Here is an 18,065-nt window from a genome sequence, read left to right on the forward strand (position 1 = left end):
GTATGCAGAAATTGCTGAATGCATTTTATGAACTGATGTACTGCACAAGGGTGAGGATGATGTGTTGCATTTCTCTCTTACTTGTCTAGATGAATCAAAAGTAGAGACCAGCCATTCCAAAGAGCCTGTTGAGCAGCTGAAGGCTGAACTGGCTGAACTAAGGACACTGATTGTGGACAAGGCTAAATACGAAGGTATGCAGGAAGGCAAGTTATAACTACCCATAATTGACTGTTACAAAAGCTGCATTAATAAAATGTGGCTAATGCTAGCCAAAGCAGCAGTAGTAGTTACTTGCCGCTGGTACCTTAAGATGGTAATCTTTCAGATCTGTATAATCCTTCCAGCTATGAATATATATATATTTTAATATCTGACGTATTTCCCATGCTTGAGTTCAGAACTTAAGGTCTGCATCTTTGTGATGATCGCTTGGTACCACCCTGATCTTTGCCAAGATTGGCAGCCCCATTCCTGGGGCTTGCCTGGTCACTTGGGCCCCCTTTTGAAGGCTGTTTCCTTTCTGGTGTGAAAAACTATTCTTGATGTGTGTTGGTAGTAGTACTGGGAAAAAACAATGCTGTCTTCTAAAATGAAGATGATGATCGCTGTGTTCCAGCTAACATTTTTTGCTCATTAAAGCTTTTCATAACATGCTTTGGGCTCTGATCAATTAGAGTATATATTTCACTACTTCTTCCTCTTATGTGGAGCTGTAAAATCTTTCATGCCTTCTGTCCTGGTTCTCCTCTTCTCCTGTTACCTTCCTGCAGATGTGCCAGCACAGATTGCAGTGATTTCTGACAGACTCAAAAGCGTCTTGGGTCACAGCAGTGATGAGAATGAAGCTGCTACTTTGAATTCTCCAATCCAAGTTGATATTTCTGCCCCCAGGCTGGAACCCAGCCATCAGAGTGTGAGTACCATCTGGCTTCGGGTGAGAAACTAGTGGGGTTGGGTAGGTAAAAATGCATCTGGATAGTCCCTGTGAAAGGTTGCTTTGTCTGTGGAGAACAGGAAATACTCTTCTCCTTTTGTCTACCTTGTGCACAGACTATGCATATATTTTAACCTCCTGGAAGTTGTTGGGTGTCTGGTGGTGAGATCTAGAGATATATTCTATCAGAGCAGTCCTGTGATGAGCTAGGCTTTCTTCACCAGGCTTGTCTAGATATTTGTTGTGTGCTGGGATCATTCCTCAGCTGTTACAGGCTTAACTTTCCATCTCTTCTTAGTGCCAGTGGATCTGTACAACTTGCAGTGACTGTCACTAACCAATTCGTTGCCTTGTTTTAATGTTGGGAAACATTATATATATACATATATATATATATATATATATATATACACACACACACACACATGCAGCACAAAACTAGATCTAGATATCCAGCCCAACAAGTAGGAATTACCAGTGGGTCTCTTATTCCAGGTTGTTGATCTTCTGCTGACATCGTTCTGCCAAAACCTAATAGCTGCTTCCTATTTTAACCCTCCTGACAGGTAAGATGCAAGTGAAAGAGCGGGGAAATCAAAACTCATTAATACGCTAGAATTCTAACACTTGTCCAGGGGTGAGGAGGGACTTCTGGTTGTTTATACCGACTGTACCAGGCTGGCAATTGCAGGCTGCTTTATCCTGAGTATTCTGTAATCTAAGAACTAATGTGCTTTGATGTATATGTGTAAATAAAATATGTTACTCCTCTGTCATTACTGATCCCTTTGGAAAAAGGTGGCAATTGGCTCTGTGACAACATATAAAAACTTTCCACAGATACTACGTGCTCAGGTTGGCGTTTTCAGCTGAATGGTGGGGAATGGAGCAAATTCTTTTTGTCCAGCAATTATTTGCTGGCTGACACTAGAGATCAGGGGAGGAGAATGCTTGTCTTTTGACAGTGAGCACTGATGTGTCTTCGGGGTGTCTTTTTGGCACGTTCAGTGCTTTTGGCACATTCAGCCTTCATCCCTAATGCCATATCTAATGTGAAATGAGTGAGGCATAAAGTCTAATGCTGCAGGCACAGGAATAGCAGCATGATACACCTTCTAGCTGCCTCCCATCCCCTCTTACCCCTGGAAGTGATTCAAGTGACTCAGTTTGATTCTGGCCTGTATGAGGAGGGAGAGGTAGCATTCCTCTGCCACTGGAAGGACTCTATTAATAGCCATCTCTTTCATGATGTAACAGAAGTCTGTAAACGTTATTGTTGTCGTTTACCTGGTGTGCAAGCCAATAACACACAGAGTTGAGGTATTTTCAAATTAATTTCATTGATGCGCATGAATGGGTGCCTGTCTCAAGACAGCACACCTTTGTCTCAAAAATTCCTACATTTATATACTTAAGTAATACATATTCATTATTATTACCCTTAATGATTGGTTCTTTCTTCTTAGCCTCTCGTGTAAATTGGTGCGCAGACTCTGTCTTCTTCCTTCCTTCATTGTCTTCTTTTGAGTAGGTGGTATCATTTGAGTAGGTGGTCAATGAGTCGGTGGTCACCATCTCCCCCTGTAGGAATTACCTTTTACCAATTTCTTACTCTGTCTTGGCAGTTCCAAGTGGTTCTTCAAGGTTTATTGACCAGACCACAATCCATTACCTTTTCTGACATAAACATAAAGCCCCATTGTCTAATAGTTAGTTCCTAAACCCTAAATCATGTCTAGTTATTGTTTCCCTATTTTAAATATTAACTGATGGGGGCTGTATACAGTACTTGAGCAGTTCCCTGGTTATTTCAATCATATTATACATATTAACTGATAACATTATGGTCCACATTTCAGGGGAAAATTGCTTTGTAGGAAAACAGCAATGTACTGACAAGCTGCCTGTCATCCCAGCTGCCGACAGTACTGAACTAGGTGGCTGCCTCTCTGGAGTGCAGCATGCTTTGGCAACCAGTGCGTCTTTCCCTCTCTTTTACACTTCTGCCCTGGAGCAGATGAATCTGTATTGAAAACCTGTGCTGAAAAGTAGCTGTGATAAACAAGTGTCCCAGGAAATTGTTTCTAAACCCAGCTCCCCATCCGATCTCCTCTGAGGATGTTTTTTTCTGTCAGCTGGGTGGGAAAGTCCCTCCCTCTGTCCCTTCCTCTGTTTTGCAACAGGACCTTATATTAATTCCTTTTTGCTCCTGCTTTGTTTTTTGATCCCATTTATTGCTCTGCCTCTGTTTACCTTGTGCTCTCTGTCTGAAAAAAGCTGTCTGTGCCCCAGGCAGCTTCCTCCTCTCCTTATTGTCATCTCGGAACACCTCTTTGACTATATAGTATCAAGTATTTGAGGCAGAGCACTGGTGGAGTTCATGCCCTTGTAGGGGTTCTCTGTTGAGATACTCCAAAAGTGACACTTCCTTTGGGCCTATAAATGGAATGATAATTGTCCTGTATTTACAGACAAGTATGGCTCAGGTTCAGTGTGTTTAAGCATTTTTAAATACCTCTTCCTGTATTGGGGGTAAAAAGAAGCAGAAAAATGAGCATGTGGTTTTTACCTTCTGCAGGCAGGGACCATGTCTTTCCTTGTTTGTGAAGATGATGTGTGGACACGGGAATCTTTTACCTGCCCTTCTGGGCAGGCTCTGCCAGCTTATTTATCATCAGGTTAGTTTTCCAACCACAAATCATATGGTTATAGTGTGCTAAAGGCTATCCTACCTCCATTTCCTGAGCTGTGGGGTATGTACCTGTCTGGATGGCACTGTGGAGGGACTTCATTAGTTCTCAGGCTTCAAAAAAAAAAAAAAAAAAAAAAAGCCACCCCGACAAAAACAAATCCTCATTTTGGACAAATGGTATGGGCTTGGTCTTAGGAATGTGAGCTGAACGTTTCCCTACAGAAATACTACTGTAGAAGGTTAATGCATTCTGAGATGCTTATTTTAGCTTCTGTTAAAATGTGAGTTTATGAACAGAGCCAAAAGAAAATAGTAGAATGCTTAATTCACAAGCTTCCATGTTGAATATTTCACTTGTACACCCCTTTTAAAAATAAAAGTAAGACCCCAAGTCTGGGGTGCAGCAGTGCATGGTTTTCTTTTAGAGAACTGTTGGTTTTATTTTCTTTACACTGTGATATTGAAAAGGTGAAATGAAAAGGCTGATAGGCTACATTAGCTGTCATAGAAGCTAAAAAGCCTTGAGAATCTCAAATTCCATGGGCTGATTTTACAGCTAGTTGCTCAAAATTATTGTTTTACAGAAATGTACAAATTTTGCTGCAGGTTGATCAAAGCTAGCGGCACAATTTCAGGGAAGCAAGAACATGTTTAATGTAACTGGTGCATCTCATCTGTTAAATTGATATCGCTGCACTGAATTAAGCAATGGGCAGAAGCACTGTTCTGCTACTTGATTAATTCTGAGTTTTTTCTGAGAAAGGTTGTTTTGTTACAAATGAAATGTCTTTCTCTTCAGTTCTTTACTTATGGTTTGACTTGTAGGGTCCTTCCCTGAATGATGCTCACATTTTAGGACTAGCAGCTTTTGTGATCCACTTAAGTGAGTGCAGAGCTTTAATTCCTGAAGTGAAAGCCAATTGTGGGATTTCTGAGCCTGTTTCTGAAAAGGTCCTTTCCATTTCGGAGTACTGGAACTGCTTGCTAGTGTGCAGGACAGAAAAGTCCTTTGCCTTCTGCATGAGGTGAGATCATGTCTCCACCATGTCCTTGCTTCCCCAGGTGATGGGTTTAGGTTTGCCACTGGAGGGGTGCTGGTAAAGCACCCGTGTTCCTGCGGAGGATTTCCAGAGCATATGTAGGTGTTTGTGCTGCACAGAGGCGCTACACAGAGAAACAGGCTGATGGTGGTCCTGTGTGAAGTAGCATCCTGATGATTGTACTGCCTGCTGGAGGAAGGACTGACTGGATGCTGTCAAGGGTTTTAGTTTAGTCTCTGGTTCTGAAATTTGTGCTATTAATGTACTTGGGGTTGGAAGCACATAAATAGAAGTGCTCCCAAAAGCAAATAGGCTTGGGACATGTTGGTTAAAAGCATTTTTAACACTCAGTCTTTGTTTTTACTTTTGACTTTCATGAGTGGGAAAAGATGATTGAACCAACCAGATAACGGAGTTCTTTCTTTTTCTCTATCAGGTTTTGCACTGCAGCAGCATCTTACCTTATGTGCAAGTTTCCATCCTATTCTTGTGAAGATTTGTGTGCCTTGCTTCCTCCTAGCCTATTTAAAAAGGTAAAACGAAAGAAGTTTTGCTATTATTTATGGGGAAGATCAGTCTCAGTTCAATTTCCTGCTGCAGACCCCTGTGCAACTACAACTTGTACAAAGAAAACTATATTAAAACGCATCTTTGTACCCTCCCATCTTACCAATTTGTGTATTTGATTGTTTGGCAGTTTCACACAACCAGAGGTTGCACTGGGCCTTTTTTTGTGGTGGAAATGTGCAGGGGTTTTATGGCTTTTTTTTAGCTGCAGTACATCGTGCCACGGCTGAGCTTGGAAGCTCGGGGAATCCTGTGTGAGGAGGCTAAAACAGACCTAATCTGGAGTTCCCTGTCGTGCCCCTCTCTGAACTACAAAAGAGCCAGCCTCTGTCTATGGAAGCAAGCACGCTTTCAAGAGCTCTTGAAGGAAAAAGCGCTCCAGGTATAAATCTCTTCCATGACTGAAGTTCACACTGTAATTCTCATTTTTCAGATCTGCCCTTTGCAATTTCCTTATTGGTGATAAAAAGCTTCTTGTAAAAACTTAATGTCTGAAAAGTTGGTCTGACAGCTGAAGATGGCATGGGCACTAGGTTATGTGCTCAATGTTATCTGTAGATTTTGATGGTGATGATTAGAAGTAGAGAACTAGAGGTAAAGCTTTTGTCCTGCCTATTGCAAAAGTGGAAAGCCTGACAAGATATACCATATCAGTAAGAAAATGATCAGGAACTGTAGAGAAAAGGCCTGTCCAGAACCTTAGCTTCCTACCGTGTACTGTCTATGAAGTGATGGTGAGTCAAATAACTGAAAATACTTGCTTGCTTGCTTTGGTGCTTTCTCTAAATGTCAATGTTCTCCTGAACCACCGGTGTATCTTGGATTGTTTGGCTCTGCCTTGCTATGAAGCAGGTTAACATCTCAGCTATTCTCTTTATATCATCTTTGCAATGTATCTGATTTGACAGGATTTCTTTTTTTAACCTAGTTCATATAAAACCAGTTTATCTTTGTGCAGAGGAATTTGTCATGTTACTAGAATGACTCCTTGTGCTTGGCTAGCTTGATGTACAAGGCTAAAATACCTTTGCATTATAACCTTTCTTTGATGCTTATAGCAGTCTGTCTGACTATGGTGCTTTGTTCATTTTAGCATTTGTTTCTAATAACATACGTTCATTCTGGTATCTAGATTTTAAGATGATGAGCATGTTTGGAAATGTCAAAGGGGTGGGTGTGTGAGAGATGCTTTACAGGCTTGCTTTCAGTAAATTTTTGAATGCCAGTGGGGTTTTAGTTTAGATTTCTTGCAAGGGAAACAGTGCAGGACAACTTCCTTGGGTTGCTGTCTCCTGTTTCATATCTCTTAATCTGCACGGGATTTTGTCTTGGTGTGGGTGAAGGTGGGTTTTATGTTGGGAAGAAGGTGGCTGTTCTGCACAAGTTACTTGCCTTGCTGGTCTTTCCTCTTACCTAAATAGTTGCTTTTTGCAGTTGTCTTTCAGAGAGTGGCTGCTGTTGGAGCTGGAAGTGTACCCTGAAAAAGATATTCTCTCTGCTTCGGAAAGGTAAGTGCAGAGGGGCTCTATTGAAAAGGGAATAGTTCAAGAGTCTTTCCCACCCAAATTAGGAAAAAACATTAAAGATCAGGAAGTAAATAAACAAGCTGCTGCAGGATACAAATGCCTGTTGACTACTCTGGTTTGTTCAGAGTTCAAGCAATGCTAGAATGTGTTTTAACTTGAGGAAGTTCACTGAAATAACCTCTGGCCTGCATGTGCAGTCCTTCCAAATAACTTTTCACAAAACCTCCCCATTTCCAGAAGCAAGAGATGGCTGACATCAGGACATGTGGTGTCTGGTGGATGACTCTTTTTATATCTGTACTTACATGGGTGCTTTTGTCTGTCATTGCACTCTACTTGGTGTGTGAACTTCCTTTTACATTAAGGGAAGGGCACCATTAAGATGCCGTGATAGACTTCCTATCTTCTCCTTTTCAATATTGCAGACAGGATTTCCATTATTGGGCCATCTATCAATGGTATCTTCCAGCACCTTCTGCTTCTGGTGGCTGCGACGGAGACCTGGAGAAGGCATGTGGCATTATTATCAATACCATTCTGGATTCCTCACAAAGGTATTCTGTCATGACTTGCATTTCTGCAGAAGCAATGGTTCTGCTAATGACCTTGCAATCTAGGAGCTGTGAGCTTGTGCCTTACATGGGGCTGTGGAAGCGATTCCATTCTCACGGGTCTGGCTGGAAGTGAAAGCTGGGAGGCGGCTCTGCATGACTCACCAGTGTTTGCATAAGAATCTTGCTTTAGGTGACGGAGGTCTGGGGTTGCAGTCACAGATAGTCCCTAGTCTGTCTGTCTTTTTTAAGCTGAATTTGTATTCAGATTTGTTCGGCCAGACAAGCATCAGTGCCCCTGAGGAAGTGGCTGAAGCTGGAAAATAAGGAGGAAGGGTTAGAGGAGGGTTGCTGTCTCACCTACAGCTTATTTAAGGAACATTAATGTTAGAGTTTTATGTTCATCTGAAGCCATTTGACTTTATTTGAATTGTGTTATCCTCCTGGGCTAACAGGGTTGGTTACCTGGTGTGTCTCTGAATTTCAGGTTGGACCTGGGTAGCTGTGGCCAGTCGAAGGTGTCAGTCAGTCCTGATATTCTCTGCAAGCTACAGGTGATTCCAGACTTTGATGTGTAGCTGTATGTTCAATCCTTGAATTTGACCAGTCAAAGTATTTACTAATACCTCGGTGTATGTAGGGCTGATGTTTTGTTCTCACATGTAAGCAGAGGCATGGAAATTGAGAGAGTTTTTTGTATTGATCTCTTTCTGTTACTTCAGAGAAATATAGAACGTCTGAATGCAAACTAGTGTGTAGCCCTGACAAACACTGTTTTTCCCCCACCTCCCTCTTTAGGAGATGGTGCTGGAGCTGGGGTGTAGGCGAAAGTTGCTTTCTGGCTGCTTGGATGCCCAGAGACACTTCATGTTTGAGATTCTTCAGGAAAGACTGAAAGACAGAAAACATAGCTCTGCTTTGGGTGAGCAATTATGGAGGCAGCAGGAGCTGCTGCTGCACAGAAGGTAAATGCAGGTCTCAAGGACTGGGAATACCTTGAACAAAACTGCTGTTCAAAGCAATTGCGGTGTGTACCTGTGCAGTCGGGTAGCCTCCCCTCTGATTCTACAGCAAGTGAAAATGACACCGTATGTCATGGTAACAACTGTGCAAGAGATATTTATTCCCTAGTACCCACATGCATTAACTGTTTCAGTGTGCTCTCTTGGGCTGTGAGTTGCCCTTGGCAGTAGACTGAATTTCAAAGACCACACATCTTCATGGACTCTGTTTACAGGCAGCAACACTCTTAATGCCACCACTTGTGTTAACCATCGTTAAATTACTGTATTTGCTGCTGTGATCTAGGTGTGCATTTCCATTTTTGAGCCATTGATAGGATCTTTGAAAGTGGTGTGTGTATCTCCTTGAAATGCAGGTTCTTTTCTGGGCAACTGGAAAAATTCCTTGTGCAGTTTCTGTGAACATGTTTGAGATCTCTCATGTTTGACATACTCTCAAACTCCCCTGAATATCAAAGGCACATGCCCTGAGAGTGAAGTCTGATTCTCTTCTTGATGGTAACCGCAGTTTTGTTTTTATTCTTCCTTGCCTAAGGATTCTGGTAGGGCTCCCTGCATCCGCTCTGATCATGACTTGTCGAAAAGGAAAGAAAACCATGTTGGACTGCGAAGACTTTTTTCGTTTTGTAAACTTGGAGCTGGTATGTGTCATTAGCCAAATGATAATTTCTTATTGGTAACTGCTCTAGATAAAGACCTTAAACTTGGGTTTAGGACAGGAGTTAAAATGCAACCAAACTTGAAACAAACTTAGCTTATATCAGAGTATAGGGAGGTTCAACTCATTATGCTCGAGACTTTCCAGCCCCTGGCTCTGCAGAGGTCCCCTCTGCACTGTCTGCTGTAGGGTGACTCTTGGGTTCATTCATTTGGAATTGTGGTGGCATTTTACGCTATTGAGAGAGAATCCTTGGGAAACAGTGTAGGCAAATCTGGGGTGGAGCCAGCCAGCATGTCAGTGGTTGGAGCTGGGTGTGCACAGTCCGGGGTAAAATCACCAGTGGGTTATGACAGAGTAGCCTGGTAGTGGCTTGGCCAGTTCTCGAGCAGTAGGAGTGTTCTTTCCAGTCATGTTGTTTGTGACAACGTATGTCTCTGGTGCACACACACGTGCAGCAGCCTTGGGGATGCTCTCTCCTGTGTGGATATGTCGTCCTTCTGTGCTACCTGCTTTTTGTTTGCTGACAGTGGGTTGGAGAGAAACCTGCAGTGTTCCTGTGGAGGCCTAGAAGTAAGGGACTGAGCATGAGCTGTTCTCCAATTTCTCTGTCATGCCAGGGCATTAAACTACTTTGCTGTGTGTAGAGTGAGATCCTGCTCATCCTCCTATATTACATACACTAGAGAAACATTGAGAAATATCCCTGCAGCTTCCTGGGGGAAGATCAGTTGACTTGCAGGTCCCTCAGGGTACTGTTTTGTGCTCTGAGGATAGCTATCATTTCTCTTTATTCATCCTGACTGACCTTTTCAAGCCCTCTTGCACTCTCATATTAGGCACAGCCAGAAACCCCCATTCATTCCAAGACTGTTAATCAAAACTGCTTCTGCCATCCACTACATGCGGTAAGCAGGGCCATCTGATTTGCTGGGACTGTAAAGCACTACCTAGTCAGTGGTATTGCTTTATATAGAAACAAAGTTTCTGCAATCTGAACTGATACTCAGGATCTCACAGGGTGATTTCGTGCTATGAGCCCTGTCGTGCCAGACACCCAGAATATTCAAAGAAAATCATAATTCAAAAGGGAAGGAATTAATTTTTTTCCTCTCCTTGTCTTCCCACAGAAGAATGTCTGTTCCAGAGGGTATGCACTCTCCTATGACATCACCGCTCACTTCTTCAGGGTAACTGCTGCTTTTGTCATTCTGCTCCATTGTCCGTGCTAGCCAGAGTAGATGTTTCTTTACCAGGGTATCTGTCTATATGCTATTCTTAGTAATGAGATGTGCTATTTGTACCCTTGTTTTGAGAATTGTTGGTGTAAATTCCAAAAAGAAGAGCAGTAACCCAGGAAAATGAAGAGAAGTAGCCAGAGGAAGTAGTGGCAGAGGTTAATTTTAATACAATACAGCAAAGCTGGTGGGGGAAGGAGAAGCTGTTGGGCACACGCTTCTTTTGCTGGGCCATGCTGACCCCTACAGTTATTTTTCATTAGTTTACACATGGCCTGGTGAGGTACTTCAAAGCAGCAGAGACATGTGTGTAGTCATCTTGTAATTTATCCTCTTCCAGGGCCTGCTTAATGCCAGCTTGGACTGTGAAGAATCGGCAGAAGGGGTCAACGATGTTCTAACAGCATGTCAAACCAGATGTCCCATTGTGCTTTTCTCTGCAGCGGTAACTGTTCTTATTTTGTCTGAAGAGTGCTAGATGAAAATTAAGTACCAGTTCAGAGCACTTGTTTTAACCTTCATTTAGTGTAAACTGTGAAGTGTGGGGGTAGTAATTCTTAATGCCTTTGGAAAATTGCAGAGTGTTTTAGTACCCTTGGTATTGCTGGTCCTAGCTCTGGGCATGCAGCCTTGTTTTTGGAGTGTCACTATAGAAGTGGAACAGAGGCTGTTTAAGAGTGAGAAGCTGGGAGACTTGTCTTGGTTTCATTTCAGATGCACTATAGGGGGGGCTGATTGTTACGTGCTGTCGTGGTTTAACCCCAGCCAGCAACTAAGCAGCATGCAGCTGCTCACTTGCTTCCCCCTACCTGGTGGGATGGGGGAGAGAATCAGAAGGAAAAAGGTAAAACTCGTGGGTTGAGGTAAGAACAGTTTAATAGAACAGAAAGGAAGAAACTAATAATGATAATAATAACAATAATAAAATGACAATAATAATAATAAAAGAATTGGAATATACAAAACAAGTGATGCACAATGCAATTGCTCACCACTCGCTGACCAATGACCAGTTAGTTCCCAAGCAGTGATCTGCTCCCCACCCCCGGCCAACTCCCCCCAGTTTCTGTACTGGGCATGATGTCACCTGGTATGGAATATTCCTTTGGCCAGTTTAGGTGAGCTGTCCTGGCTGTGTCCCCTCCCAACTTCTTGTGTCCCTCCAGCCTTCTTGCTGGCTGGGCATGAGAAGCTGAAAAATCCTTGACTTGGTATAAACACTACTTAGCAACAAGTGAAAACATCAGTGTGTTATCAACATTCTTCTCATACTGAACCCAAAACATAACACTATACCAGCTGCTGGAAAGAAAATTAACTCTATCCCAGCCGAAACCAGGACACACATGCCAAGCAACCAAATAGTCCATAAAGCACAGATTTTTCTCTCTCCTGTGTGTAACTCTTCATGCACTGCTTTACATGGGGATACATGTTTTTGTTGCATGTGATAAGCATGTGCATCACCTTTGTGGAACAGCTGAGTTTTGAGCTCCTTTATTATGAGTGGTCCTACTTAGAGGAGTTTCAGGGCACCGTGGTACGAACACGGTCACAAATGACCCTCTTTGCATTTCCAAGATGTGAAACTTCTCACGGGTGTGTATGTACAACTTGGACTTTTTCATTAAGGGCAGGGGGGAGGGCAGGGGGAACCCTTTCTCTGAGTACCTGGCTGAGATAGCATGCATACCTGACTGCAAACAACTACTGAGTATGCCACCACTAATGCTGCTGGTTTCCGTCTTTCTTCCTAGCTTTGGTGGCCGAGGCTGGAGCCAGTACTTTGCTCTCAGTGGAAGAGACTCTTTGGGGCTCCACTTGCAGAAGAACTGGAAAGACTGAGGGAATGGCAGTCCTCAGCTACCAGGTGTGTATGAGGAACCGAGTGTGGATCTAGAGGCAGGAGAACCCGCTCACTGAGGGATCAGTGCCTAGGAGGCCTGCTCTCTGACGCAGGCTGAGTTTCAGCAGGCAGTATGAAATGGTAATGTGGACTGAGGCTTGTAGGACAGCTATATACAGATTCCTTTGTAGAGTTTAAACTCAAAATGGGTCATTATAATTATTTAGTCTGGCCTTCTGTGTAATATGGGTCAGAGTGTTTCACCATAAGACAAAGAGAATCTTTTTAGAGGAGACTGGAAGGCAGTATCCTTGTTAGACAAACACTGGAAATAGCCTTTAGCACAGTGTTGAGTCATTCGCTCAAGCTGCTGCACCCTTTGTTCCCTGGATTTGGTGAATCTCTGATCTGAAGCTACTGACTGCTTCTCTGCTGCATGCTTCCTTCTTTACCTGTTGTTACGCTGTCTGTTCAGTGTCCTGCAGCTTTTCTCCAAAAGCTGGGAATTTAGTATAAGAATCTCCTTGCGGGTTATTGAATGTAATAATCACATTAGCCATAGTAGCATATACAGTTAACTACCTGTCCAACCTCTGATAAAAGAGATTTGAGAATGCTGCTGTCTGTTTCTAGATTTTTTTAAACTGTCTCCATGTAGCATCCAACTGTAGGGAAAAAAAAAAAGAGAGTATTTTTTTTTTTGTTCCAATCACAAACTTACACAAACTTACTTTGCCCAAGTCCCTGATTTCGTCCTCATTTACAGCTATCATTTTTTTTTCCATTTATTTTTTTCCTCCAAAACCATGACATGCTGGTTTTGTTTCCTAGCTTCCTTTCTTCAGGAGTGGTTTTCCCTCTCTCTGGCCCTCCTTGGATTTCAGCTGCCTTCCTCCATTGTACTATTCAACAGCAGTCACCACATGGACGGGAGAGAAATGCACTGAAGAGGCTGGGGACTGACACAGAGCAGGCAAGATTGGATGCATTTTAAATGTCTGCTGTTCCCTACGCTTGAAAAGTAGAAGTTAGAATGTCTTTAACTGAGAAATGGTTGTCCTGAGATAGTGCTGTATCCCTGGTAAACCCTGTTGTGAAATCTTGCGGGTGGCTAGTTGATAAAATGTAGCTGTAAATTACCAGTTGCTAAATACTTATCCTAGAGGCAAAGTTGTTCCAAACTTAAACTTTTAACTCAGATACTGGGTCCTCTGTGAAGTCAGGGAGGACTATTAAACAGCTGCTTTAAAAACTGAAGCTGGAGAGAACGCTGCAGAGATTGAGAGCTCAGTCCATGGCATGCCAGGATCACCTCGCCCTCTAACAAAGGAGCAGTCCTTGTGGATTTTAGCTCAGGCAACTTGGCTGGGAGGTTAAGGAGATGGAAAGTTTGTGAGACAGGAGTGCAGGCATTTTAAGGCTCTGGGAAGATGTGCTGGGAATCCTAGGAACAGATTTCCTGAGGGTTTTCCCAAGTGTGTTCCAGGAAAAACGCCTCTGCCATTTTGCCATTCTCAGTGCCCTCCACGCACGGGAATTCTCTGAAGTGCTCTGCTGAAGAGGAAGCGGGGCTGCTGCCAGGCAGTTCTGTCTGTTGGTCTTCCAGGGGATAGCTGGGACCAGAGCTCAGCATGGGGAGTGTCCTTGTACTGAGACATTCACGGGTAAATAGTGTTGAACCAGAACCTGTGCCTTACTATTTACTCTTAAGTTTTATTGCTCCAGGCAGCAGTTATGGTAGCAGCTCCTCTTGCTACGGGATTGACTCCTCCACTGTTTATACTGGTCTAGAGCCAAAAGCTGCTAGTCAGAAACTGGTGTCACTGACTTGATATGAGCATTTAGTACATGTGGAATAACAGCGGCTTTCACCTCAAAAATCTGCCTTGAGATAGGAGGAGGATGCCAGGAAGAGTGAGAACAGTGGGAGGGCTGAGTGTAACTGGGGTCCCAGCAGGACACAGCAGCTGCTGGGTGTTCAGGCCTTAGCTCAGACCCCCAGCTACTGCTGCACTATCGGTGGGATCGCACAGATCTTTCTGTGGTGGGGACTTGGTCCCACACACAGGACTGGTGTGAGGTCAAGTGCTGAATCTCTTCAGGTGACAGACAGCGTTAAAGGGCAAATCTCTCTCTGTCAGAAGGGGCAGTGTTGTGGGATTAGCCACCTTTGGGGGATAAGACACTGTAGTTAAATCCAAGGAACCCAGTTGTTCCACCATGTGCCACTCCTTTTTGTTTGATTCATCCACATGCAGCAGTCTGTGCCTCTGGAAAACTGTCAGCTGAAGTGAGAGGTCTCTCGCTGCCATGTTCCCTGCCCTGGCCTGACTGTTGTGCGTGTGCAAACAGACGTGCTGTGCACAGAATGTGCTGTCTGGCTCAGCGCTCTCCTTTCTCAGACAGAGATAGGTAAAGAAAGGAGGGGTAGCTCTAGAACTGGATTAGTAGCACAAATAAACAAGTTACTTTAACTTCCCAGGATCACAGAGCCACCGCATCCTTTGATTTGTGTGGTAGGGATCCAGAAAAGCGATAACCAGTGTATCGGCCAGGATTACGAAGCACTTTCTGAGACGAGAGGCTACACAGCATCTGCTGGTGGCATGCTGGCTGTGGACCAACATTAGCTCTCCTCCAGGTTTACACCTGTGGTAGCTCACTTGGTTTTTACCTGTATTTGGGAGAAGTTGTCATCTGTTGTCTGACTTGCTGACTGCAGCAAGCCTTGCTTTGAGAACAGTGAATTCAGTGTGGAATTTACCCTTAGAAACAATGAATGATGTCAGGCTGCAGTCTGTCATCTTTAAACATGTTGCCTTCACCTGGAAGGAACAGCAGTGCTTGTAGTTCATCCAGGTCCATCCTGGGAACACACTCAGTGAAATGTGATTTCCTGATTGGAAAGCGCAAGTTCTGAGTCACCACCACAGATACAACTAACAGGCAGTCTCTTTTCCTTGCAGCTTCTTGTTTCTCTGCTGTTCTTCTCACTCATGGATCTCATCTCAGCAAAAATAGCACCAAAGGTAAATTCAGCCCTGAGGGAATTCTCATGACACTAAATGTGTCTGATCAGCTTGGTTTGTTGCCTAAAAATACTTTGTACCAGTACTGTGAAGGCTGGTAGCTTGTTCTGCCAGAAGGAAGGGATCAGCAACATCCCAGATAGAGCCTGCTGAAAGCCCTTCTGCTCCTATCAGATTAAACCTGTATTTTCCTCTAACTGACATTATCTCCCCTTTCACTACGGTAGCTTTTATTTCTCTTCCTGAGTGACTTACTATTTTCAGTTCCCTGTTCAGACTTTACACCTCCCAGGTAGCACAGGAACCTCACCTCTCTCTCTCTTAGCTTTTGTGTAGCATTTCACATTTGTTAGATGACTTTTTTTCCTCGGGCTGGAAACATACATGGTATTGCACAGGAAAAGGGGTCCCCAGCAAGGAGGAACATTAGTTTCCACATGACTTAATGCTATTAAATGAAGGAGCAAAGATGACAAGTTTCTTCCAGCAGCTGTCTGCCCCAAGCATCCTCCTGCCTGTGAATGCTTGTTTCTGTCCCTTTGCTGTCTTCTCAGCTTTGAAGTGCAGCTGTTGGTGTAGTCACCTAACAGATCGGATTGGGGAGCAGATTCAAGTTAAAAGTAATAATTTGGTCTCGTAGTCTGTCTTGGGGAGAGTCTGGAGGAAGAGTCATTGAGGAAAGAAACGTCTTGAGCAAACAGATCTGGGAGGTTATTCCAAGTAAAATGAGTAATGCAAAAAAACCCCACTCCCAAGACGTGCTGTCACTAGATGGGTTAGAGGGGAAAAACCTCCTGTGGGGAGCAGGGTGGGGTCGGTGCAGGACGTTCAGTGGCTCTGTGCTGAGTACTGCTGGTGATGAGCCAGTTGCTCATCAATGCCACATCCCCCTCTTTCACAAATCATTCTCAGCTGAGCCCTGTGGTGGCCTGGTTTGGTGATGAAGGCACTGCACTACTCTAGTGCCTGATTGCCCAGGGGGAATCTGGGCTGCCAGGTGAGGGGAAAGACTTGGGCTAAATTTGTAAAGGTCCTTTAATTGAGCACTTCATGTACGCAATCTCTTATGAGGGGTTTCTTTCTGCTTTTGATGCAACTAAAGCCTAAAACAAACTAGACCTGTTCTTTCTGACACCCAGGAAGGAGTGGATTTTCAGACATCTCTGGAATGGTCACTGGCGATCTTGCAGTGCCTGGAAGAGAGGGGCACGTCCTGGCCCCTTCTCTTCCATTCAGCAGAGAAAGGTGAGCGAGTCCTGCCTCCACGGGGTGGAAAGGTGAGCTTCAGTGCTGGACAGGCATGCCCCAGCTCTTTGATTAATGAGCGTACCTGTAAGGAACTGATGGGCCTTTGTAAGCAGCCTGAAAAATACTTGCCTGAGTAAAAGCTGAGAACATCCTGCTTCTACCCTGCAGTATGGTGACCCAGCTGATCGTCAGGAATGACTGAAACTCACTGTTGTTCCCTCTGGTAGAGAAAGCCTCAGAGGGGGCAGCTTGCTTCTCTCAGTGGTCACCACACCCAAGCATTAGTGTTTATTGTGGGCTGGAAGGAAACTCTGCAGCCCCTGTGCTGCTGTAGAAGTATGCAAGGTGGCGTGAGGACCACTAAAGATGCTTAGTATTTCTCTCTGGCTATTGCAGACCCTAGAAAATATTGCGTCCTGCGCAGCGCAGCCTCAGACTGTCACATCCGGCTCTTGCCTGTTGCGTTCTACAGGTAACATCGTGCTGGGCTCGGAAGGGAGGTGGTGGTGAGGGAGGATGCGGCTGATGGTTTGCACATACAGCAGCTGGCACAGAGTTAACTGTACTGCTGGCCTGTAGGTGAGCTGAGCTCTTACCTTAGCTGTGCAGGAGAGAATACTTGATCATAGCAGAATTGCTATTAAGGAGCCCTGTATCTTTTGCTAGAAGTTTCCCTTCAGCTTTGTGCTCCAAACAGGAGTGTCCCTGGCTGCCTTCCTGCTCCTGGCAGCGGGGTGGCCCTGCACACAACAGGAGTTGTAAAATGGACAGCAGCAAGAGCACCAGCTGCATTTGCCTTGTGTCTTTCTGTGTTTGAGTCTACCACGGAACTAGTGCTAACCAGACATGGTGTGTGACCTCCTTTAGCCTCACTCCTTGCTTTCACCAAGAGCTGCTCACCAGAGAGCAGACCTTCCTCTACGTGGCGCTCGATTTGTACATCCAGCTGCTTCGGCTCTTTGTGGAAGGAAAAGACCTGCTGCGGCAAAGCCCAGACACCACAGAGCATGTGAGTGAAGCTCAGTCTCTCTTTTTTTCCTCTTTTAACTATGAATCCTAGTCTTTATCCCCTCCCCTGCCACTGGCAGCATCCCTCTTGTTCCCACCTTCCTGTACAAGGCAGAGGTAGCTTGTGCAGGTGCCTTTGCAGGCAGGCAGCTTGTTCACACTTTGGGGCTGAGAGAAGCTGCTGGTGCTGCTGTCCTGCTGCTGCCTGAAACTTAAGCTGCCTTGCTGCTGTCTTACTTGTACAGGACCTCAGGGTGGATGTAGTCACTGATCAAGTGATCTGCTTAACCTGTGAATAGCCCCTAGGTGTGGGGTAGTGGCTCCTGTTTCACTTCTGGAGGCAGGGACTGAGACCTGAAAGTGACACTGTGCTTGGCCTTGATTGGCCATGTCTCTTCTCTGTGTTCTCCAGGGGGATCCCTTGGAGGTGATCACCACAGCCCGGCGGTTCCTGTTTAGTGTGATCCCAGGATGCCCTGCCCCAAGCTTTGGAAACATACAACCGGTATGTTGAGATTTTTCCCTCTTCTCCCAGTGTTTCTGCCTGCATAGCCTTTCTTGGGCACTGATCCTGTACTGGTGCTGCCTGTGTTTCCACAACACGTTTGGGAGTGGTGGAGGACACCTGCTGCTCAGTCAGTGCTATAGCCACATCCTTCCTCTCCCAGGCTGCATCTTTCTCAGCAACATGAAACACTGCTCT

At 44.6% G+C, this 18,065-nt stretch overlaps 1 protein-coding gene across 1 annotated transcript in view; it reads left to right on the top strand.

The window, feature by feature from the left end:
- The window catches only part of FANCA (FA complementation group A), a 39,802-nt gene that overhangs the window by 21,223 nt on the left and 514 nt on the right, over positions 1-18,065 (top strand). The window contains exons 22-42 of the mRNA XM_052796489.1: positions 90-194; positions 774-916; positions 1,433-1,503; positions 3,516-3,615; positions 4,455-4,654; positions 5,106-5,202; positions 5,442-5,618; positions 6,671-6,744; positions 7,188-7,316; positions 7,801-7,867; positions 8,112-8,278; positions 8,871-8,976; positions 10,124-10,183; positions 10,572-10,676; positions 11,989-12,101; positions 12,909-13,050; positions 15,044-15,106; positions 16,246-16,351; positions 16,751-16,826; positions 17,222-17,363; positions 17,775-17,867. Of these exons, the coding sequence (XP_052652449.1) occupies positions 90-194; positions 774-916; positions 1,433-1,503; positions 3,516-3,615; positions 4,455-4,654; positions 5,106-5,202; positions 5,442-5,618; positions 6,671-6,744; positions 7,188-7,316; positions 7,801-7,867; positions 8,112-8,278; positions 8,871-8,976; positions 10,124-10,183; positions 10,572-10,676; positions 11,989-12,101; positions 12,909-13,050; positions 15,044-15,106; positions 16,246-16,351; positions 16,751-16,826; positions 17,222-17,363; positions 17,775-17,867 (2,336 nt within the window). The remainder of the gene's footprint in view (positions 1-89; positions 195-773; positions 917-1,432; positions 1,504-3,515; positions 3,616-4,454; positions 4,655-5,105; positions 5,203-5,441; positions 5,619-6,670; positions 6,745-7,187; positions 7,317-7,800; positions 7,868-8,111; positions 8,279-8,870; positions 8,977-10,123; positions 10,184-10,571; positions 10,677-11,988; positions 12,102-12,908; positions 13,051-15,043; positions 15,107-16,245; positions 16,352-16,750; positions 16,827-17,221; positions 17,364-17,774; positions 17,868-18,065) is intronic.

Source organism: Harpia harpyja, chromosome 9 (assembly GCF_026419915.1).
Source record: "Harpia harpyja isolate bHarHar1 chromosome 9, bHarHar1 primary haplotype, whole genome shotgun sequence".
NCBI lineage: Eukaryota > Metazoa > Chordata > Aves > Accipitriformes > Accipitridae > Harpia > Harpia harpyja.